This window comes from Postia placenta, assembly GCF_002117355.1.
Source record: "Postia placenta MAD-698-R-SB12 unplaced genomic scaffold POSPLAscaffold_2, whole genome shotgun sequence".
Lineage (NCBI taxonomy): Eukaryota > Fungi > Basidiomycota > Agaricomycetes > Polyporales > Adustoporiaceae > Rhodonia > Rhodonia placenta.
In genome coordinates, this window is record NW_020169833.1 from 874,527 (window position 1) to 896,648 (window position 22,122).

At 52.0% G+C, this 22,122-nt stretch overlaps 9 protein-coding genes across 9 annotated transcripts; 3 read left to right on the top strand and 6 right to left on the bottom strand.

Moving 5' to 3' along the window:
- Nucleotides 1–185: 185 nt before the first annotated feature.
- On the bottom strand, nucleotides 186–682 carry POSPLADRAFT_1038442 (hypothetical protein). The gene has a single exon (XM_024477388.1). It carries the CDS (start codon nucleotides 466–468, stop codon nucleotides 277–279), a length of 192 nt encoding a protein of 63 aa, XP_024342723.1. The 5' UTR covers nucleotides 469–682; the 3' UTR covers nucleotides 186–276.
- Nucleotides 683–767: 85 nt separating this feature from the next.
- Nucleotides 768–1,193, top strand: POSPLADRAFT_1131182 (hypothetical protein; the record flags this gene model as incomplete). Its single annotated transcript, XM_024484037.1, has 3 exons — nucleotides 768–836; nucleotides 895–977; nucleotides 1,028–1,193. 3 exons carry the CDS (start codon nucleotides 768–770, stop codon nucleotides 1,191–1,193), a joined length of 318 nt encoding a protein of 105 aa, XP_024342724.1.
- Nucleotides 1,194–3,545: 2,352 nt separating this feature from the next.
- On the bottom strand, nucleotides 3,546–8,031 carry POSPLADRAFT_1043487 (hypothetical protein; the record flags this gene model as incomplete). Its single annotated transcript, XM_024478323.1, has 16 exons — nucleotides 3,546–3,601; nucleotides 3,657–3,880; nucleotides 3,988–4,275; nucleotides 4,458–4,557; nucleotides 4,697–4,895; nucleotides 5,114–5,290; nucleotides 5,352–5,784; nucleotides 5,909–6,022; nucleotides 6,090–6,156; nucleotides 6,261–6,312; nucleotides 6,563–6,649; nucleotides 6,680–6,820; nucleotides 7,284–7,326; nucleotides 7,459–7,563; nucleotides 7,637–7,860; nucleotides 7,993–8,031. The coding sequence occupies 16 exons, from the start codon at nucleotides 8,029–8,031 to the stop codon at nucleotides 3,546–3,548; spliced, it is 2,349 nt and encodes a 782-aa protein (XP_024342725.1).
- Nucleotides 8,032–11,345: 3,314 nt separating this feature from the next.
- POSPLADRAFT_1133308 (hypothetical protein) lies at nucleotides 11,346–11,831 on the bottom strand (the record flags this gene model as incomplete). The annotated part of the gene is made up of 3 exons (XM_024484322.1): nucleotides 11,346–11,456; nucleotides 11,503–11,679; nucleotides 11,742–11,831. 3 exons carry the CDS (start codon nucleotides 11,829–11,831, stop codon nucleotides 11,346–11,348), a joined length of 378 nt encoding a protein of 125 aa, XP_024342726.1.
- A 445-nt stretch (nucleotides 11,832–12,276) lies between these two features.
- Nucleotides 12,277–12,638, bottom strand: POSPLADRAFT_1052599 (hypothetical protein; the record flags this gene model as incomplete). The annotated part of the gene is made up of 3 exons (XM_024480286.1): nucleotides 12,277–12,394; nucleotides 12,455–12,567; nucleotides 12,621–12,638. 3 exons carry the CDS (start codon nucleotides 12,636–12,638, stop codon nucleotides 12,277–12,279), a joined length of 249 nt encoding a protein of 82 aa, XP_024342727.1.
- Nucleotides 12,639–13,026: 388 nt separating this feature from the next.
- Nucleotides 13,027–14,113, bottom strand: POSPLADRAFT_1038445 (hypothetical protein). The gene is made up of 8 exons (XM_024477389.1): nucleotides 14,009–14,113; nucleotides 13,828–13,950; nucleotides 13,648–13,767; nucleotides 13,468–13,599; nucleotides 13,349–13,413; nucleotides 13,253–13,286; nucleotides 13,147–13,200; nucleotides 13,027–13,082 (listed from the first exon to the last, which is right to left on the bottom strand). Exons 2-4 carry the CDS (start codon nucleotides 13,880–13,882, stop codon nucleotides 13,475–13,477), a joined length of 300 nt encoding a protein of 99 aa, XP_024342728.1. The 5' UTR covers nucleotides 13,883–13,950; nucleotides 14,009–14,113; the 3' UTR covers nucleotides 13,027–13,082; nucleotides 13,147–13,200; nucleotides 13,253–13,286; nucleotides 13,349–13,413; nucleotides 13,468–13,474.
- POSPLADRAFT_1031151 (hypothetical protein) lies at nucleotides 13,888–16,328 on the top strand (the record flags this gene model as incomplete). The annotated part of the gene is made up of 13 exons (XM_024476773.1): nucleotides 13,888–13,933; nucleotides 13,993–14,012; nucleotides 14,064–14,136; nucleotides 14,462–14,589; nucleotides 14,751–14,878; nucleotides 15,112–15,223; nucleotides 15,274–15,433; nucleotides 15,472–15,591; nucleotides 15,656–15,836; nucleotides 15,921–15,968; nucleotides 16,042–16,083; nucleotides 16,192–16,213; nucleotides 16,236–16,328. 13 exons carry the CDS (start codon nucleotides 13,888–13,890, stop codon nucleotides 16,326–16,328), a joined length of 1,173 nt encoding a protein of 390 aa, XP_024342729.1.
- Nucleotides 16,329–18,218: 1,890 nt separating this feature from the next.
- POSPLADRAFT_1132924 (hypothetical protein) lies at nucleotides 18,219–18,988 on the top strand (the record flags this gene model as incomplete). Its single annotated transcript, XM_024484273.1, has 4 exons — nucleotides 18,219–18,397; nucleotides 18,459–18,696; nucleotides 18,748–18,870; nucleotides 18,926–18,988. 4 exons carry the CDS (start codon nucleotides 18,219–18,221, stop codon nucleotides 18,986–18,988), a joined length of 603 nt encoding a protein of 200 aa, XP_024342730.1.
- Nucleotides 18,989–19,635: 647 nt separating this feature from the next.
- POSPLADRAFT_1043491 (hypothetical protein) lies at nucleotides 19,636–21,063 on the bottom strand (the record flags this gene model as incomplete). The annotated part of the gene is made up of 8 exons (XM_024478324.1): nucleotides 19,636–19,786; nucleotides 19,847–19,929; nucleotides 19,984–20,106; nucleotides 20,162–20,408; nucleotides 20,462–20,514; nucleotides 20,568–20,837; nucleotides 20,873–20,965; nucleotides 21,022–21,063. The coding sequence occupies 8 exons, from the start codon at nucleotides 21,061–21,063 to the stop codon at nucleotides 19,636–19,638; spliced, it is 1,062 nt and encodes a 353-aa protein (XP_024342731.1).
- Nucleotides 21,064–22,122: the final 1,059 nt, after the last annotated feature.

Sequence of the window (22,122 nt, forward strand, 5' to 3'; positions counted from 1 at the left end):
CAGCATAAAAATCACGGAGGACAAAATGGTATCCGTTTTCACAGCTCATCCCACTCGATGAGAAGGATGTTCTCATCTTGGGCTATTGGCGCTCATAGGACGGGAGCATGAGCATTAGTACAGTCAGTGCGCGTGCACCTTACCTTTTTGCAATCGTCACGAGATGCTCACGTTGTCCTCCCGTATTTCGAGTGACAAAATTTATTCACCCAAACCACCATATTGCGCAGTGCCGTATGTGATACACTTTCCAAGGGCTTATGGCCAATGCAGGTTCTAACGAGGCCTTGCTAGAGCTACTAGATATTCTCGGGTCACAGGAAGGCCGCTGATAGAAGTCAATGCGGCGAGAAACCTTCGGTCGCCACGAAGGCCCAGGCCTAGCTTGCGGTATAAGGCGCTGTAAGTTTGCAATGGAAGGTAGCTATAAGCCATACCGTACCTGGCTCCGCGCCCAACGGCAGACATTTGTGCAGTACAACGCGACCTATGCCGACCGCCCGCACTTTATTCCGAGCGGCTGCGTACCGATGATCCGTCGGCGTATCCAGCATAAATAAGCAGTCATGAAGACATGGAACAGACGATTTATGCTGTCTGAAAGTACGCGTGTCTCACGTTTGCCCTAAAACCATAGGAATGCCGTTTGAATTCCTATGGGATAAGAAACCGCAAAGAGCCGTGCAACGGGAGAGCTAAAAGGTCCACAAAACCTGATTCCCAATCAGCTCTCCGATCCTATTCCACTTGTGTCTTCCACCGCCAAGATGTGCTTCTATATCACCACGTATAGGCAGTACTCCTGTGGGCACGAGATACCTGAGCTGCGACAGTGGGTGAGTACAGCGAAATGTTCGCCCGCCTGATTGCTAGGAACAAACCCGAATGATGCAGGTCGATTGCAATCAACGGAGGTGTCGCTTGAGCCAGAGGCATGATCCCACCGAGCACAGCTGTCCTGACGAGTGCACGGACATGTAAGTAACAAGAATGTAGACTGAGCCTCTACTGACCTCGACGTCGGCAGTCCCCGTGTCGACCAACACCTCGTAGTCGGCTGGCCACCCTTTCAGTGCAATGCCTGCCGTGGGATACACACAGCCAATGGTAACGGAAACGGGACTACGAGCGAGCCCAGCAGCAGCGAGGATGAAGAATCAGAGGAAGAGGAAGAGGAAGAGATGGAGCTGTAAAGCCGGCGGGCGCGGACGTTGAGGGTATCGTCGAGCTGTCGTAATGTTCAAGACAGGTGCAATGATGTTTGTTTGATAGTGTCGGTAGGAAAATGTAACCGAGACGCCTTGGGGTTAGCACCACTGTTGAAGGCGTGCGGCGTGGGTGTGCCTCCAGTGAGGCGGAGCTCTCCCCGCGCGGCGATGGAAACGGCTCCCTGAATGCGTGGTCCCCGTCTGGCCACCCAGGACCTTGTCTGTCCACAATGCTGGCCGGTTCTGCGGACGCCACGGCGAGCTATTCCCATTGGGATGAGAGGTGGGGCGGTTGAATGCGGGCCAACGGGACATGGCTGTCCCGTCGGTCGCTGCGAGTGATATTCTCGATGTGAACATAATCCGAGGCTGGACAGGTCCTTAGTGGGTACTAGCGCAACTTGGGGAGAGTTCATACTACAGGCAAGCAGCAGGGCGAGGAAGGGAGAGAGGGGACGAGATGATGGAAGAAAGGAAGCGAGTAAGCAAGAGCCGGGATAACGCGTGTGTTTCCGCAAACACTCAATCAACTTCAGCTGCCCTCCCATGTGTGTTTGCGCGGTCTCGGCAGGTTCACACAGCTGCCCCACCACTGACCTCGTAATTTACAGCCCAGATTTGGGCAAGTAGCTCACAGAGAAACACCCCATCACGCATTGTCTAGAGGGACGGTCAACCCGTTAGCTGTGGACTGGAAAGGACAGCGGCGGCGAGAATACGCACCAGTGCCAAGTCCTAGTAAATTCAAGAACGACACGCCCCAACCATCATCATTTACTGTCTGCTAGACCGCAGAGCCTCATGACTGCAAACATCGGATTCTTCTTCAACTTGCAGGCGTGAACGGTGTGCTGCTCCGCGCTACAGTGATGGGGCAAACACTGATTGCTCTTGTTCTGCAACATTACAGCATGCAGGATATGAGCCGTGTACGCAGGGATTTCCCGAACGCGAACATGAATATCCAAGGAGCTCTGCGCCGGCGCACAATTACGCAGGGCAACCAGCGCTTGTTTCCCCGCTTTCGTCTCACAGCACTCACCGACAGGTCGGCGCGAAACGAAAAAAGGGCTGTTGGGAATATCAACCTGCCGCATCACCAACGCCCAGGTAGCTCTACACTCTGCAGGCGACCTCCACCGCGCACCACCAGTAGGCAACGCTCACCTCACATAATGTCTTCGCCCACATCTCTCATTGTCTCCTCGTCCCTTCAAGGCTCCCATATTGTAACGTGTTGGTCTATGCATCTATCATGCGACCAACGCCTCGAGGCACGACACTTTTCAGCATGAAGGGAACCGCTCAAGTACATCGATGAGGTCGATACGGATGGAGGCCTGGGTCATCGGTTCGTGAGGTACGCTTTCGTCTGCGCGTTCTCTGCCTGTCCGTGCTGAACCGTACTACATATGCATACCGCAGGCTACTGTTGTAACGGACATCCCACAAATTGCGGTTTGAGCGTCAGTTTGCAAGCGTACCTTTCGCATATCGGGCAGTTTGTTACCCTATGGGTAGATGCCGCTGCCGTCGCCGCTGGTTTTCCCGAAGCATGTCTCAGGCCAAGGTTTTCGTGGTGACTACCGTTAATATATGCATCAGCGTTGTGTCCGCATCTGGGATGGCTGCGTGCGATCAAGTACGGATCACGAAACTACTCCCAGAGATTGTAAAACATCTCTCAAACATGATACATTGAGGACGGGGGTTCTTGCTTGCGCAGGGCCGCTGATATTGCCGTCTAATTCACATGGGCTACGTGATTTGATCCGTCTGACAGACCTGCAAGAGCATGAGTAATCCATAATCTTCGAGCACGGACATTGGTAAGGTGGGGTGACGTGCTCGTTTGCCTTTGTGGATCATGGGCTTGGACCGGGTAGCGCAGTGCAGGCAAAACGCAACTTTATAGGGTCGTCACGGCCTTGACGTCGTGATGGATGGATGGAGTCCATTGGTGTTGTAAACACCACTATCTTGTATGTTCACCGACCTATATTACACATAGCATACGCACGCTGAGCTCACCACGATATTTACCCAGTGCGTGGAAAAGACATAAGATAGCAGATGCAGCGTTTACGTAGGAGTGTTTGAAGGCGCGTCTCGCGGGGTCCAGTCCGCTGCGGCCATTCGCCTGCAATACGCTGGCCTGTAATGAATTCTTGTTCTCCCGAACCAAAAAAAAGCGAAATAATAACCGGTGAGAATAGGCCGCACATGTTCCACGCTCCGCGAGCTCATGATACATCTTCCAGGGATCACTGGCGTGTTCTGATTACATGCTCACATAGACAAGACGTGACCACATGTGTTGGCGTCGACGTTAATCTCCTACGCAACTTGTTCTAAAGCCTCCGATCGCATGTGAATGACGAGCTTTGTCGCGTCTGTTCACTGTATGTGTCAGTAGGGTACACGGGCTGCAGATGCGGGAGGACATACCTTCTTGTCGTCTCGTCTGGCCGTCCACATTGGTGTCATAGATCAAGAGTGAGTATCGTTTCACAAAAGCATTCGTGTACGCATGCCAGTGGGTACCACCTTGTGCCGTTTGAGCCCAACTGGCTAGCGCGTAACATGACCTGGCTGCGTCCAACGCCCCGGGCTCATACATGAAACTCGGCAGTTCCCATTTTGCTATGCTTCGACAGAGTACAAGCCCCACGCTATGAGCCTGAGTCCTTGTGCCATGCCCCCTATCGCAGACCGTGACGGAGAACATCATTCTGTGTGTGGCTGAGACGCGAGTCTACGCTGCGGTGGCTGCACATACGTGAGCTCCCATGTGGATCCTTTAAGGGCTTCACTATTCCTCCCTTTCTTGTAGGCGGTGCAGCTATGACGCTCCGTCACCCAGGATGCTTGACCAACCTCAAGCTTTCCTTCTCTCATACTCGGTCTGCCCAGGGCGCTCGTCTCTGTCAATACGGGGTCGTTCAAGGCAATGGTGCGGTGGTTGTCATACAGTCGGTTGCTCGCTCCGCATGACAAAGGCCAAAGGCGGAATGCCGTGAATCTCTTTTGAGATGGGCCAAGAGAGCGGTCCTCGGCCTTTGTCCGTCTTCACCCGACTCGGAGGTTGTGTATCGCTACTCGAGCTCAACCTAATGGGCAGCAACTTGGAGGCTTCTCGGCCAGATTCGATATCCAATGGTGTGTCGCATTCCCTTGTCAAGCCTGCAGTTCTCACGACGCAACCGATGTAGGAGTGAAGCTGTTTGAGTCCACGCTGCTACACGATACCTCCGACCGACCGTCCACAAACTCTCACTGCCTTCACATCGGTTCAGGCTCGTGTTTCTCAATCCCTGGTACATGCTGACACCACCAGCTATCCCTTCTACTGCATCAACGACATCAGCGAGTCTGCCGGTGAGGCTTTAAGACTTCCGGCTGCGTGGTCGTCTCGCGAATCTGGTGATGATCGATCAACGTTCAATGCCGGACCGGCTGCAATTTGTGGCTACCCCAGTACTTCTGACTTCGGTCTTCGCCGCCACCGTCTGGTTGGACGGTGCTCATACTACGTGCGGCAACGAGTCGATTCTCTTCGGCGTCGCTATCATGCGAAGAAAATGCGTGCTTCAGCTCTGAGATCCCGATTGCGTGTACAGACATGTCGAAAAGAGCACCAGGTCTACTAATACAACGATATACAAGAATCGAGACGGGCAAAAAACTCTGATATACAACGAGTCAGACGTACCGAGGCCCGCGATTCATCGAGCTAACTCAAAGAGGGGCGGGTGCGATGTGGGTCTGCCGCTTCGTGCGATGGTTTGATGTAAGCTTCTTGCGCGGGCGTTCAGATTGACGGCAATTGACCCGCACGCCATTGCCCAACAGGTGCTGTATCTGTTCCAGTGATGTCTTCTAGGAAGGCAAAGCTATGTGCACACCTTCGTAAGCGAGGTAGAAGCACGCAGTCCCGGGAAGTCTTTGGTAGAGTATATCCTGAATCGACCGCCACTGCACTCCGCAATTGCAACGTGACCTCTCCCGGTTGGGATACTCGATAAGATGTCGAATGCACGGTAACGCAACGCAAACGTTCCCTCTGATTTGACAGCGAGATCCTACAGGGTAGACGAAAGCATCAGCGTGTAGACACCACAGAGGTTTGAGGGAAGACACTACCGAGAACACAAACAACAACGCCTTTTTGCCCACATAATCCGTGCAGGTCGGCGAAACAGTTTGAGATCCACACAGTATCTCATTGGAAGTCATGCTTTCTGGGTAAGTGCCACTTCTGGTTGGTGCTAGGTCATCCGCAGGTGACACTACGTTGCGGTCGCCAAGATGTGTCTGAGGTCGAGTCGACAGATGTGTGGATGACGACTCCGCCTCCAAGACGGACAGTTGCCATGCTGTGGAGGCTGAGACCGAGGATGGCCCTGCGTACGGTGGATTGAACCTATGAAAAGGCTGAATGGAATTGTCGACGGGAGACTCTGTCTCCATTAGCGACGCAAGGCCTGCTTGGTCATCGGAGTGAGGGGGTCGTGACACGCTGGAGGGATCGTCATCATTGCTCCATTCCATGGATTCTGGCCCCGTTTCTTTCGACCTGTGTGGAGCATGCGCTGGAAACAGGTCTGCATGGCATATAAGGCCGACAGTGAGAGCATCACTGAGATAGATGCAAAACATTAGGCGATAAGGCGCTGCAGAGCTGTCGGTCACAGACGCACGTATACACAATTTCTTCTTCCGTTTCTTGGGAGGTTCCGGGATTGTGCACCCGAAAGATTTGCAGCTGAACCACGGGCGGTGGATCAAGCGGTCGCCTGTCTTTCAAGCCATATCTAGAGTAGAGAGCCACGCCATGCGCTATCAGCACCGGTGTTGCTATCGTAGGTCCGTGTAACACACTTGCGACCAAGATCGGCCTTTTGCAGCTCCTTCAACTCGGTGCGCACAGTGAAACCGGCGAGGGGACCTGTGAAAACGACAAAGTGTTTGCCAGAGGAGTTGGAAGAACGTCCCTTTGTGCTCGGTCATCGCTATGGTCCAATCCAAATGCGAGGAACATCCATACTGCACCAGTATTAGACATGATGAAGTCTGTCTGTACACGCATTGGCTCCTTGTCCACCTTAATAGCGGTGTGCCGTATCAGAGAAGAGACTAGGGAGTTCAGCGCGACTTAGGGTTTGCTCACCAGTGGAGTGTAACTACCAACGCAGTTCGTAACGGAATCTCAATCACTGCTTCAGGAATGTTGCTAGAAGGATTTGTCGATGAACATCAGCACATTCTCTACACGAGGCAGCAGCGAATTGACCTTTTATCGGGAATAAGCAAGGAGTGGCCAGACAGTCACTTGTCGATAAATCCTGACGCACCTCTTCACGAGTGAGGTCGTCTTGCGATAGGGTCAATGTCATACAGACTCCGAGGACCCGGGAACGATCGAGCGCTCGAAATAGCAGCTAGCGATTGAAACGTGACGTCGCGCTTACACGAATAGATTGCGTGCTGAGAAACAGCCATTCGACGTTGGGGATATTATTTTCGCTATTCGTTGTCGCAGGTGGGTTCCTCCATCCTGTGTATCGGTCGAGCTTCTCATGGAACGGCGTCAGAGACCTATGAAGCGAGCTCTATGCAACGTCCATACAGCAGTGACTTCGGCTACACGTAAAACACGCAAGTCTTCAGTACATATACGCATACAGTCGGAAGCTACTCACATCTGGAACCTAGTATTTGTGTGGGTTTCCTATTGAGAATTCGGACAACGGAACAGCGTCAGCGCAGAGGTAGGAATAGCAAATCATATAGGCTCTGCTAAGCGTTGATTGGTCGTGCGATCGTGCTTTCGTCTACGTTGACGCAAGCGCACTCACAGTTGACCTCGAACAGATACAACCGCCGTCAGTGCTTGTTTTACACAGTTACATATCAGGTGCGCTTCCGCTGGTCACAGATATCATCATCGGGGTCTGCCTGCCGGGGCCGACGTCTTGGCGACCAATAGTGCAACAGGCCATTCAGGGCTATGTCTTCGCAGGATGCTCTTGACGTCAAGCGCGCGTAGGCACTTCGGGGTTCGGTTCGCAGAACCTCACCCTGTCTCGCTAGAGTTTCGTCCAAATTGCAGAAAAAGCTACGAAAATAACACAAAGACTAGCAGGCCCACTCAACAGAATAGTACGAGCACAAGGTGTCGACAATCGGCTATCCCAGCTCCCGAACCTGCATCCGGTCCGCGGAGCAGGAGTTCATTTCATCTACTTACCCACCTGCCCATTCATCAACGCATTCGATAAGATCACTGTTTGAGTAGTATCTTGCTTGGTCTACGGTTTCACGACCCGTCACAGCAGGCCGGTTCGAAGAATGGCTGTACGAGTGTTCACGAGCGTACGTGTGCTCTATCCAGACAAGCAACGAGTGGACCTGTAAGAACTACGCACCGATATGGAGAAAATTGAATGGAGCTCATGCCGGAGACAGCATTGCCTGTTACGCCGACTGGCGTGTAGGGGTGTGCAGTCTGAATGAATTCCGTAACCCTGGGTGCATAAGTGTTTGAACCCAAGTGAGTGGATACACTTAAATGGACGATTTGCCATGCTAGCGTTCGATAGTACGCGTCCTGATCCACACTTGTGACGGACTGGTTTTTCTTCTTGCAAGGCTAGTGCTTCAACGTAGGCACACATATGGATTGCAATAGACGAATGAGAAACGACGCGCTATGACTCTCAGTACCGACTGTGCAATGTAGGGTCAATATATGTATCATCTATCTGAGGTCAACAAGACATACTGCACCGATCATATGCCTTGCGCTGCAGCTCAGCGACATGGTTTTTCAGAGATGATACAGCCAGAAGAAACCGAGAAGGAGACTGCTCAGACCATACATGATATATGCATGAGTCAGGAGGGAGTGCGGGCTAGTAAATTCTGAGCGGTGTCGGACATGAGGGGCGAGGAAAGAGTCCCGTGCAGGATCGATGATGGAGGTGGGCTTGAACGTACGGCATGACAGAGGCCTGTCGGCTATTTCGGCCTTTCCGTCGCCAACTCAAATTCTTGGTCTCCTACCACAGCTTAGTATCTTGCACGGCGGACGAATAAAACAGTATTGCACAGGCTCGAAGGGCGTGGGTATCAGTTGCAGGTATGAGCTGCCCACTTCGACGATGTCGTCTCACATCTTACTCCTAAGGCACATCTTGGTGCCAATCTCTCTCCGAAAGGTGCTGAGGGTTGACTCGGGGAGCCTATAAAGATAGCATGAGGACACCAGAAGTACTGGAGGCGTCAACAGACTGAGCGCAGAAGAATGTGAGCCACTCTTTGCCTTAAATCACTCGCAAACTACGATCCGGACTGCTATCACACTGCTCGTTCAGAGTCATGGCTCGTGCAATGGCTTGATACTCCTCCCTTGATCCCCAAATTGAACACTGCCGGATCAGAGAACGCGCATGCTCTCTCCAGCTGCATCACAGCGTCTAGAGCCAGCATATCCCGACACACCGATGACACATGGTGCAGGTGCGCCGCCGAGTGCGTGCTCAACGCCGGCTCAGAGGGCGCACTATGTTTTTCACGGAACATCAGTGTGCCGCCTGAGCTGTCTAGGCGCGTAAGGCGCGATGAGGATGGCCCTGTTCTAGGGCCATGGCCAGCTCACTCTTCGCGACAATGCCCACGGAATTTGGCTAGGCTATGTCCTGCATGTTAGATCCTGACGACAAATGTTCTTATACAGGAGCAATGCAGAGCATCCCCAAGAGCTTTCTAACATGAGACCCAGGTATGGTATCCGAACCATGGGCGTAGACTAAAGGAGAGCTTTGATCCCAGTGATTCTGTCTGTGCCAGAACGAACCGGAAACACGAAGTGGAGCGTACCGTGTATCCTTCCACCCCAGGAACTTTGGTTATGAGAATCGGCCAGGTCCTCTATTCGCGAGATATCTTCATGAAACGCCGCGAATGTATAACGGATGCGAGTTACAAGCCACGATAACTACAAGCAGTGGTTTGACGTAGCAACATCTCCTATTGGCGGGACTCACATGCATCGCTTGCAGACGAGCGACAAGGTCATAGCTCCAGACGACCATAAATTGCAGATTATCAGCTCGCCAATGTGGTCTCCACATCTTGTGTGCTACTCACCGGACATACTATCTGGGTCCCGGTCGCTGGCTCTCTAGACTTCTCTAAAACTTCGTGTAGACAGGATCATCTCAAAAGCTCCATGCGGCGAAAAGAATGCGTGTCTGTCGCACCATGTATTCGGGTTGCTGACCAAAATGCCGGGAAGTCACCCGCAGACGCTGCACGATGGTCTCGGCCATCTGTCGCCTCATCGAACCCTCGCGTCGGACGGGGTCTCAGGCTGGTCGTCTGTGTTTCATGAAGCCACATAACGTCCTGGTTTCTTTACTTCCCTGCTTTCATCGTATAAAATCCTCGAGTACGTGCGGTTGCTTGACATCGATGGATGAGGTCTCTCGATGACAAACAATTCTCTGATTGGAGCCAGAATATTCACCAGCTTGCCGGTCAAGCGTCGACACGTCTCCATGCTGGAACTTGTCTTGCACCTGCAATTCTGCTCACCCGTCCTTCCACCAGTCGCATCGTTCAAATCCTTCCGACTTCCTTTAAATTGTACGCCAAAACGCCGAATGTGCATGACAGCAGGGCGTTGTCACTCGGTCCATAGACGACGGCTCGGAGACCAGGTAAGTTGACTAATAGCTCCATCAGCGCCGGAGGTAGCCTGGACACCTATTTGATGTATAATTCTTACCCTTCATATCTCGCTCCGTCGCATTTCAGCACCGCTGCACTTAGGACGTTGGACGACAGGCTCATCTACTCCGGAGGGCCACTGGTACGCACAATGCTACTTCTCTGAACGCAAATTGTCATCCACGAACTTGAGAAGCACTCGCAAGCACGGGATTATCTATGCGCTTCTCGAGACCTGTCTAATACGAAAATGGGGCCTGGAGAGCTTCTTCGCCAACGCTCCAGAAGGAGGTGAGGGCCCATTATGGATATCACAATCGTTCATGGCCTGACATTGTACACGTAAACCTGTTCGGTCTCCTTAATCTAATTAAATGCATCTCATCTCTAGCCCTTCACTCATGGGCCCTGAGTAAACGGGCATCCCGCTCCTCAACCTGGTGGAACTATTAGCATGCCCCTTCAGGTGGCGTCCCTGTTTATCTGCGTGGACGTTTGTCGTCGTCTTTGACAGGTGTTATAGGTGAACGTTCGCCGCTCCCCACCATTGCAATTACGGCGTCATTAAAGAAAGTTTAAGCCGACACTGTATCGTCTGGTAAGCGTACAGGGTGTGCCGGCTTTAACACTTCTGCTATGAAGCGGATGTCTTACCCTTCTCCCGAAATCGAATGGCTATAGCACCTGGGCATGGAAACGAAGGACTTGCTCACGAGCAGTGCATGTGCGCCTGGGTACGTTCGCTGTAGCTTCATGGTGCTTTCCTACCTCTAACAGGCAGTTCTACAGTGACCCCTCCCCCCACCCTGCATCTTGGACCTCAGGCACCCCGTCTCTCTTTCTCTGACCGTCTTCCTGATCCCGATAGCCGCTCGCTCCACATTGACAGGGAGCAGTGCACGTCTTGTGCTGATCTTCTGAAGGACCGACTAGGATATCCTCAGTCTCGATTTATACCTCGATTCGACTACCATAATAGTGCCACTGGCTTCAGTCAATCAAGGCAGTAAAACAGGTCTCAAATTAATGGTTTGGGTGGTGCGACCGCCCCGGGAGTCGACGTCTGTGGCACTACGATCTTTCCCACGAGTTGTATACACCTCGATGTCCCCTCTTCGTTGTCCGTACTGATGCTGGCGGTTCAACCTTCTGTCGTGGGAACGCGCTCCCTGGACAGAAAGAACTCGGTGAGTTTGAATAGATCTTGCCCTAAGATCTTTGAAACACAATGATATATCATGCTATTACATGTATGTAGATAACGAAAGCAATTGCGTGTACGTGCGTCAAGAACAGGAACCAGACATTGCTACAGTATTACAGAACAGAACGAGAAAGGTGACAAGGCAGACGTCTTTAACGTGTATCCGAATCCGAAAAGACGTGATGATCTGTATAACGAACTCATAGAGGGGCAGGTGCAATAACGGCCTGCCGCTTCGTACGACTGGTCAGTTGCTTGCGCGGGCGTTCAGATTCGCGGCAATTGAGCCGCACCCCGTGGTAGGACAGATGCTGTGCTTGTTCTAGTAAAGAACGGGACAGCTACGAATGTACACACCTTGGTGAGGTCCGTAGAAGCACGCAGTCCGGGGAAGTCTTTGGTAGAGTATATCTTGAATGGACCACCTACGCACTCCGCGATGGCTGTCCGCCTTCTCCCAGAGGGGAGACTCATCAGGATGTCGAATACACGGTAACGCAACAGATAGGTTCCCTCCAATTTCACAGCCAGATCCTGTGTCACCGGCGAAAACATTAGCAGATAGCACAGCTTGGAAATTTGAGCAGACACGCAACCGAAAAAACACACAACAGGGCTTTCTTGCCCGAGTAGTCTACGCAGATCGGAGAGACACTTTGAGAGCCACACAGAATCTCGTTGCACATCATGCTTTCTGCGACACCATGACTTCTGATCGGCGGTGGATGGGCCACAGGGAAAATCACACAGTCATCGCCACCAAGGGCCTGAGGTCCTGCCAGGATAGGTGCAGATGACGACCCAGCCTGTGAGAAGGATGAATGGAACAACACTGGTGCTGAAAGGGAGGTCTGCCCTGCAAATGCCAGATTGGAGCCGTCGACAGAATAACCCGGTTGCACGATCGATCCTGCAGGGGCATCGAAAGAAATAGTCGATGAGGGGCTGGAAGGACCACCATCACGACTCAATCCCATCGGCATTGTCGCCGTTCCTTCAGACACATCCACAGCGTGTGCTGGGGAGGCTGGAAACAAGTTTGCGTGGCATATGATGCCGATGGTAAGTGCATCGCTGATGCGAATGAACATCACTACATGCTGCGACGCTGCAGAGCCATCAACAGGAAACTCACGTATACTCAATTTCCTCTTCCCTCTCGTGCGGAGTCCCGGAGTCGAAAGTACGAAAGAGTTGCAGCTGAACCACGGGTGGAGGATCGAGTGGCCGTCTGTCCTTCAAGCCATATCTTGAGCCGCGTCGTACAACATCAGCCCCAACGGCGCAGACGCAGATTCGTTCAACATACTTGCGACCAAGATCAGCCTTCTGCAGTTCCTTCAACTCCGCACGCACAATGGCACCAGCAAGAGGACCGGTGATGAGTGTAAAGTGTTTGCCCGCAGAATCGGAAGAGGTTCCCTGAGTACTAGGTCATCGCTACAGGCCGACCCAATCGCGAATGATATACGCACCACAACATCATTAGACATGACGAATTGATTGTAGACGCTTTCCTTCGGTCCCCTTGATGGCGATGATATCGTACAAAGGTGCGCCAGGGGTATCACGGAAGATCAGAGTTATTTATTCAGCGACAAGAGATCTCATTTTAGACTGGTCCATGCGATTCGACACGGTTCTGGCACGAGGCCTCACATTCCCAGGTTCCAATGACGATATGTGCGTAGACCTGATCTTGCGTGAACAAGATATAGTGTGGCTGGTAGTGATAGAGTGCCGTTGGCGCATCCCTGCATGAGTGTCAAGTCGCCTTGCTGCGAGGTCGGCAGCATCGCATGGATTCAAACGAAAAAAGGCTCGAGCGCTTATAGTGGGTAGCGATGAAAACGTGACTTATATGGCGCCGGATCCGAGGTCTAGAGCAGTAGTGTGCATGTTCGCAGTCCCTGCACCAACGTTCGTACATAAGAGCTCTTGCGTTCACGTCGCACATATCAGTCGCTGCTGCTACATGCGCTCACAAAAAGAATTACTCACAATCGGCGGTATATACAGTCGGCGAAGAGTATTTCTCTTTGGTGAAGCCATGATCTATACACAAAGCGTCAGGATATAGCATAAACACAGTCGATTATATACGTGCATTAGCCCTTCAATGTATGGTTCGTTGGGAGCGCCTCCGAATCATGTCTGTGAATTGGGCCATTTTGAGTACCACACATGTTGTACAGACACTTACCAGCGCTAGGAAGTAAATGCGGCGGGAATGTTAATTAGCTACCCTGTCGAATCTCCTAACGACACCTCATACGTGATTTGGAAGTTCAAGATATATGCCTTTGGTATCAATGCACTCACGATCTTGTCATGCGGGATCGTAGTAAATGAGCGATGCCGCAGGGACCACGTTCAGGTACGATGACCTTGTTTTTCGATAAGCCGCAGATGGGCTCTCGAGGATGCTTAGAGTTTTAAGGAATGCTGGATGAACTTTCAAGCTATGAGAGCACATTTGGCATAGTCTGATGGTAGGCGGACCATGATCCGAGAATAACGTACGAGAGCCCGGTAAACGATCTTGAAGACGACAACTTGTGTTGAGGTCGTGGGGGTCTAGGGACATATGGCCTGATTCTAAAACACACGATCCCCGAATGTCTGAATGGATGCAAGCCAATATCAGTTGATATGCCTCAATTTTATAAGGCGCTGTACTGCCAGTGGCATTCAACCAGAAACCTCCCAACCGGGACACGGCGCGCGGCCGTTGCATCAGCAATGAGGTTGAGACCTGCGAAGAATGGAGAAGGAGTCGACACCACAGGTGACTCTTGAGATCGACTATGAATATAGAATCAGAGTTTCAACTCGTATTGTACGTAGGGACACCGAAACGCGCCAATGTGAGGCAGTGCGTTACGAATCAATGTTCATATATTGTGAGGTTTGTGCAGGACGATGGGACAATGTTGCTAGAGTCCGAGGGCATCCATGAGGGAATGCCACTAGACGAACGTAGGAGTCAAGGTGAATAAAGTAAAAGCCCTTCGGAGTGGTCTCTCAGAGTCAGGTGCGAGGCCATCGAAGGGAGTGGAAGGGACTCAGACGGAACTGACGATTATGGAAGATTCGCGTATGTGTGAACTGAACGCACGGCAACGTCATGTTCTAGGCGGTCTGCCGCTCACCACTTCGTAACTTGCAGCGATCAGCTCACCTGTCTAACGTCCGACTACAATATAACGCTTTGACTTCAGGAAGGCCTACTAGACGGATGGGCTAGTCCCACACAAGCAAGAAGGGCGAAGGTAGAGCTGGGTAGAGTGAGACAATGCAATCACCCCGCTATTAGGGTCCCGTGGTTCCCATTTCTTCACGCCAAGCAACCTTCCTCCTACTATACTCTCGCGTAAAACGGCATGGGATCGAGTGGCAGCGTCCGGACAGAAAGGGCATCTGTTCCTGAGGATCGCAACAGACGTAAGTCACCCGAAAGGCACCCTCTGTGCAATCGGCCACGTACCGAAGACCGGCTACCAGACTCACTCTTCACACAGTTCGTTTTCAACCGTGGTCCAAATACCGTCACGTCCTCTCAAGCGACTCCTACTCACTTCAAGTTGATTTCTTCACAGTCGTAGCGCCAGCTGCTGTGCTGCGTTGCGGCGTCTAGGGCCGTCGCCCAGAATACTGGTCACCTCGCTGTCGCTCGAAACAGGAAGGAAGCGTTGTACGCTGTGTCTTTGGGTAGCCGCCTCCGTTGCATGAGGTGAGAGAAGACCGTAGATCCCTCGCATCAAGCCCGCCATAGTAGCGGAGAGTGCACCATGTTCCGGGAGTTGACATCAGGCGCTACCTAGGGCGAGCTCTGCAAGGTTCATCCGTTGTCGCAACCCAGCTGCGCGGGGCACAACTTTGTGCCGGAACTCTGCCCACTTGCGCCTTCGTTATGGTAGCGTCACCTCACGAAATAGCATAAGGAACTACTCATGCATCAAATAGTCAGTGCTTGCAGCAATGTCTCGACTCGGGAACAATGCGGGTTCTTCCACAACCATACAACGTCGCATATTACCACATCTCCGAGAATTCCTTGGATAGGACTTGGTACGATGTTCGAGCCTCGCATTTAAGCGGAGAGCGCTGACACACGATCGAAAATAGAAAGTGGAGCGTACCGCAGATACCGCTATTGTAGAGATAGTCATCGAAACAGCCCATGTCCTCTCCTTGCCATCCCTAGGAGGGATTTTCTTGAATCGCAGCGAAGAATCACGGACCGAGGCTGCGAGTAGCAGTAGTTACAAGCACCATCTTGATAATTGTAAGTAGCAGTATACCCTTATAGACAGCACTTTACAGCACCCAGCGCGGACGGTGACAAGGCTCTATTTCCTGGCGCCCACGAAGCATCCTATGGCCGTCGAGAGACCGTCGTTCTCCTGAATAGAAACATTGTTGCTGACTATGTCTCCACGTCTTGTATGGCACTCACCAACCCTCCGAGAGCTCTACAGCACGGTGCTCCTTCATTCCTGCTCCGAAGTGTTCGTGGAAGGATGCGCAGGCAGTATCGTCGCAAAAGAGCTTATTGCTGCAACTTACGAGACATATCCCAGCGCGACGGGATGCCGGGTCTTTGGCCAGCAGACGCTGCGTTTCGGCGTCACCGATCCAACTCCACAACGAGACCACCCGAATTTTGCGCGCCATGCGATCTTGATCATGTTTATGCATCTGCTTTCTTAAAACGGAACGATGCTCTCTAAGCTGCATTCTGACCCGCTAAATTCTGTCTGATGAATGTTAAGTCACTCGCTGGCACTGGAGTATCGATCAGTTTCCGTCGGCACGTCTTGGTGAGCATGCTTGAGCCCGTGGGGTGCACCCGCTATAGTTTCGTTGATCCTCGAATGTTGAGATCTTTCCAAGTTCCCTCGTGCATCCGAACATCGGCGTCAAAGGTCCGGACAGGTAAGCCAACTGTGTCTTGTGGTTGGGGAGTTGATGGTGATAAGGTATGTTTATTTCCAACCAGCGTCTGAAATTAATAGTCCACCCAACATTGATTGTAATACACAGTACAATGGCACACCTTTGCAAGGTACATCTGATCGGGCATGTAGACGCTTCTTGTAGGCCTTCTCTTATACCTCGGGATTGAGGATTGGTGTCACATCATTACTTACTCGAAAAAAGGATTTGTCACGACAGAGTAATAATGGCAGTCTGATTGTCGTCTCTGGATATGGGCCGTTGCCGTGCAATTTCACTGTATGCCAGTCAAGGCCTGTGATTCAATGAGAGAAAGAAGCGTTGTGGTGGTCGAATAACCTAGTTCTTAATTTAGACATGTACATTCACTTTGAGGACCTTCAAGGTACTGTCAATTCATATGCCATGTGCTGCGTTCGTCACGGGTCGCTGACTTCTCGGCATGATTCCAGGCACCTCTTCCTGGACATCAATTGGCCGCCTCAGCACAGACTAGTACTATCGGGATGTCTGTGTTGACTCACTCCTCACCGGGGCGTGCGTTCGTGACGCGGATTGGGAGCTCTTCCAATGTGAGCCTCAGCCATGGCCCTTCGCCGGGATTGCAACATCGTCAGAGTTGAGTGCGTTAACGAAGTATATTACAGCAAACCAACAACGATAGAACACCCTCACAAAAGTTACATATAGGCGGCATCATGAGCATAGCGGCGCTCGGCACTTCGAGGTGACGTGTCCTCATCCCTCCGAAGAGGTTGTTCGCACCAGCCATATATAGTACTTCGCGCCAATGTCATAATATTCGTCCGTTTGTCGAGGTCGACCCGTACCCCTGTCGCGCTCTGCTTCCGCCAGCAATAGCAGACTCTGTACCTCGTGACGCGATGCCAGTAGCTTCCTCAATCTGACGACTAATCATGGAGCCAGACATGTCTACAACGAGTTCCTTCTGAGCAGGATGGATATATTGACCATTACTGATCATGATGGCAAGAGGACGAGGAGGCTACAGCAAATGTTCACCTCACGTTCTTCATTCGTTAGCCCATCTCTGGTCGGCCACCCGCCATCGCATTGCAATCACGACTCGTCCCGCGGGCTTCTGCCCCACCTTTGTCCAATGTATGGTCTGCGAGGGGTTGTATATTGTGATTGATTTTGCTGTAACATGGGCCCACAAGGCAGCTCCTTCGAAGACCTTGTAACCACGGCGGTGAGCTTGAATCTACCCTTTTAACATCATATCCACGAGCGGGATGGGAAAGACGCATAACATCAGTACAATGACGTTCACTACCTGACGGCCACCCGTGTTCCGACATTGTAGAGGCGCCAGTTTATCTTCTCTGCGAGAGTCGAGAGAGCGACCAGAGCCCTCTCTGATATTGTGTTTTGCAATCTGGCTTCGCGCACTTTCAAAATATTGATGTTGTGAGAGCGACGGAGTGTTGGAACAACGGTGCGAACGGCGCGGGGCGCGTTTTTACACGGGCGTAGCGATGCCCGTAAGGGAGAATCGCGTGCGGTACGGACATCGCGCGGGGTCGTTATATACTATGATAGGGCCCTCCGGCCCCCGGCTACTCGCGCGCCCGAGCTTTCGAGCTCGTTCCTGACCACGCGGGGCTGCGCGTTTCAACACGGAGATTCGATTCGCGGGCGCGGATCGCGTCAACAATGTCCGGTCGCGACTGTTTTACACATCACGTGGTGCGTGTCGAGATAAGACGCGTCGAGCTGTTTCTGCTCAGCCTTCGAGTCTCGCATCAACTTTCACGTCGCAATAGTCTTCCTTGGCAGTCGAGAATGCGCACGGATATGCGACAATTATGTCGTGGAACTTGTGACATCACGTTGCTGCCAATGCAAGCGTCATCATGGGCACCCACTCCACTTGAGAATCTTATCCCTAGTGTCGGCGTCGTCAGCCTCTTGTGTTTTAGTCTCAGAGGCTGACCTCCTGTGGATAAAACAGCCTTTTACGTCCAGCGTGTCTTTCGCTGCCCAATACCACAATGCTTTCTGTAGCTCGTGCTAGAATCTCCGCTACGCGGCTGAGGCCCGCACACACTTGTGTGTGCATCTCGCGCCCTTCTGTGCTTCCTGTTGCGAACATGCTCCTTGTGCGAGCAATGGCGAGCGGGCAGCTTTTCGACGTCACGAGGGAGGTCAAGTCCGACCACGACAACGTCCGCGATCTCTTTGCGCGATACCAATCCACTAACGACCGCACCATGAAGACCGCCATTGCAAACACTCTAGTGCGCGAGATGGAGATCCACAACGACGCAGTGTGAGTGCTGGATACTGCATGCGCAGCCAATACGTGATCCGAACGTGGGGACTCTGGTCAGGGACATATCGGTCTACAACTACTATGAGACCGCCGGGATGGGCGACATGGCGTCGCAGAACAAAGCGGAGCTCATGAAGGTGCGGGAATACGCGTTGAAGGCCGAGGCGACGCCCCTGTCAGAGGAGTACGACAGAGCCCTGGAGAAAGCGTTCCGCGTGTTCGATGACCATGCACAGGACGAGGAGCAACGTCAGCATCCGCTCTTGAAGAAGAAGCTGTCGGCGGAGGACAACGACGTGCGTATATGCTGTGCGATGTATGGTGCTGGGTGCTAACCCACCTTGCAGAAGATTGCGCGCTCATTCCTGAAGGCGCGCAAAACCGTTGCGCCGCGTCCGCGCCCTCTGACGCCCCAGATGACCAACGTCGCCGAGAAGGCACAGGAGCTCCGAGGCAGGGCCCATAGTGAGGTGCGAAATCCATCCTCGTTTGTATGCGCTTTAGGGTAACCAAGTCCTCGCATAGGTCGGCGAGGAACCAACAAATCGCATGTTTGTGGACGTCAAGCATGCCCATCCTACGATATGAATCTTCTGTATCTGGACTGCCCGTTATGCACTGCAGTCTCTGATCATAAGATATGCTGCGTGTGCTATGTATACTGTTTGCTCTTATCACGCCCCTGTGATCATCCTTCCTTATCGAATACACTTTAGCACAGTGTATACAGCCGCCAGCGTCTCCACATGAGCATCAAGAGTTGTCTGGGTATGCAAGAATGCAGCATCAATATCCATATCTAAATCTTATAGGTACACAGGCATGTCCGTCCGTCCGACCCTTGTCGTATCTGGCATTTCTATCACGCCTTCGCGGTGGGCGTCGCAAACTTTTCATTGTGGTGGGCTCCATTACGTCTGTGATGGGGGCTCATGATAGAGATTGCCCCTTCAGGCTTGATCCATCTGTCCGTGTGGTGATCATGAGGATCGCCATGCAAGTCGTCGAAGGAGAGATATATTATGTCTTGGAGATCCATCCAAACACTCGTCGTGCTGAAGGTGCAACAGGTACACTATCGTGCTCACATCAGTGTACGCAAGCTACCTTCATGTCCGTGCACATTTATTGTTCGAAATGATCACTCTCCATATGTGCTTAACACTCATTAATTACTAGGTTCCGAATTGCCATCGTAGTACATAGCTCCCTTGCTCGGGTCCTGCTTGTGCATCTCATTCCTTCGAGACTTTGATGACAACCTTCCCCACGTGCTTCTGGCTCTCAAGGTATTTATACGCTTCACGCGCCTCCTCGAACTTGAAAACTTTGTCGACGAGGGGTTTAATGCCATTTGCGGTGATAAGCCTGTTCATGTCTTCGAACCTATAGGCATCAGGGCATCAACACTACATGTCACGGATGTCAATTCTAAACTTCGCTCACTGTGTCCGCGAGCCAATCAAGATGCCGCGAAGGTTGGCAGTTCTAATAAGAAGTGCAATCGGCAGATGGACGAGATCTACCGACTGAGATGTGCGACATTAACATCAATCCTCCAAGCCCGTAGGACTTCGACGTACCCCGTCAGGTGCAATGTGTCCTACAACGTGAACTGAGCCCCCATATCGCACAGATGCGATGGACTTTTGAATAGTAGCTGCGCCACCGACTTCGATGACATGGTCGACGCCTCTGCCATTCGTCTGCATAGATCGAGAGTCAACGAGTCGTACAGCGCACACTATGCGATTATCTTACAATCTTCAAGACTTCCTTCTCCCAGTCTGGCGTCTTCTTGTAGTTGATCAGGTGCTTCGCGCCGAGCTTCTTCGCAATCTTCAACTTCTCATCTGACGAAGACGTCACGATGACGCTCGCGCCTGATGCGATGGCGAGCTGCAGGCCGAAGATCGAGACGCCGCCCGTGCCCTGAACTAAAAGATAGTCACCGCCCTTGAGAGGGATCGGACCCGATAGCGCATTGTACGCAGTGAGGGCTGCGCAGCTGCGTACCACGTCAGTCACACGTGCTCCAAAGTGCCCGGGGACAGTACTCACGGCAAGGTTGACGCTTCCTCGTATGACAAATGTTCGGGGATAAGCACGAGCGACTGAAAACGGGAGTCAGGACGAAATAGCGCACACCCTCTGAGCGTGGACGTACATGTGCTGGAAACGTCTTATACTCTGTCAGGACGCCGTCAATAGGGCCGCCAAGACCAGTGAGTTTAATCTCGTCAGTCACGTCGCCGAAGATGTGATCCACAGCGAAGTTGGAGCAAACACGGTCGCCGATCTTCCAGCCCTTGACGTCGTTACCCACAGCGACGATTTCACCGGCCATGTCGGAACAGGGAATAACATTGTCTTTCTGTCCGAGGGGATACTGACCCCTCGAAACGAGGAGGTCACGATACTGACGAGCTGAGTGAGACTGGAAAAATACGCCAGAGCTTTGAGAAAACCTACTTGCAGCGATACGGAATGGACCTTCACGAGGACCTCCGATGCGTTGATAGGGGAAGTCGCTGCCTCTCTCAGCGTTAGGTTGTGGATACCAACCTACAGGACCGCATTCAGTACTGGTTTTGTTATCAAACGGGGAAGTGAAAAACTACCTCAGGAAGACGGTATTCGCGGAAGGTGTTGGGAGTAGACATTTTTGTATACCGCAGCGCGTGTTAGGTACAATGACTGGCTTGATAGCCTCGCACGCGTTTGTATTTATACCTGGGCGAGCGGCAATAGCATGTATGGACAAAGGGTGTCGGTAAGAACAGAGAACACCGGCTGACCACCAAAGGGGCAGCATTTGTAAGCAACAGAGCGTTAGTAAGGCTCTTTCTTGAGACTCATGCACAGGACGCACGACTATACGCTTTAAACTCTCATGAATCCAAGCTTGTGCTGATCGACTCATGGGCCAAATGTACGATTTGGCCCTTCGGAAAACGCAAGCATTCACACAGTTTCGTGAAGCTGGCTGATTAGCCTTAGGGGTGCATAGGTGTCCTTGGGGATAGGCAAAATCTCACTAAGCATGATTGGGAAGCGTAGGAGAGGTTTTGCTTCGTCAGGAAGCAGATGCTTGGTGATCTCGCATGTTCGGTCATTCCCGAGAATCTAGATAAGGATCTGACTAGCATGAAAACAGTGATCGGAAATCGGATATCGACCGATTTACATTTGATTACATAATATCACTTGAACTCGATGTGTGTAAGTGGACTTCGGGCGGGAATGGGCGGGCCTTGAAAACAGCTGTATAGTTTGGTAAATCGTTGTCTCGTACCCATCCCCCCGTATCCGCACCCCACCACCGCGAAAAGGGGGTCTGGGGCAGTTAGATAGGCGCCCCCCCCCCCGGATTAAGCGCCCTACAAGCGCCGGAATGTAACGGTCACAGTAGGCTTCTGGTACCTAGAAATGATGCGATCTTTGATCGCGTTCCAAATCCGGTACTCACACCTAGCAGGTCGTGCTCGAGACTGGTGGACGCTACATTGTGGTCTGCCACAGAATCTCAAGTTTACTTGTTTCAAGCATCTTAGATAAGCCTCACATACTATATCCACCAGCAATCTAAGTATTTCATGAGATATACCCCTCCAGTAACATCATGAGGATGCCACAGATACTGAAAGGAGAAGTTGCAGCTTTCATCATGATGCTTTCCACATGATACTTCATTTGGTCATAGACTTACAGGCTGAATTTTG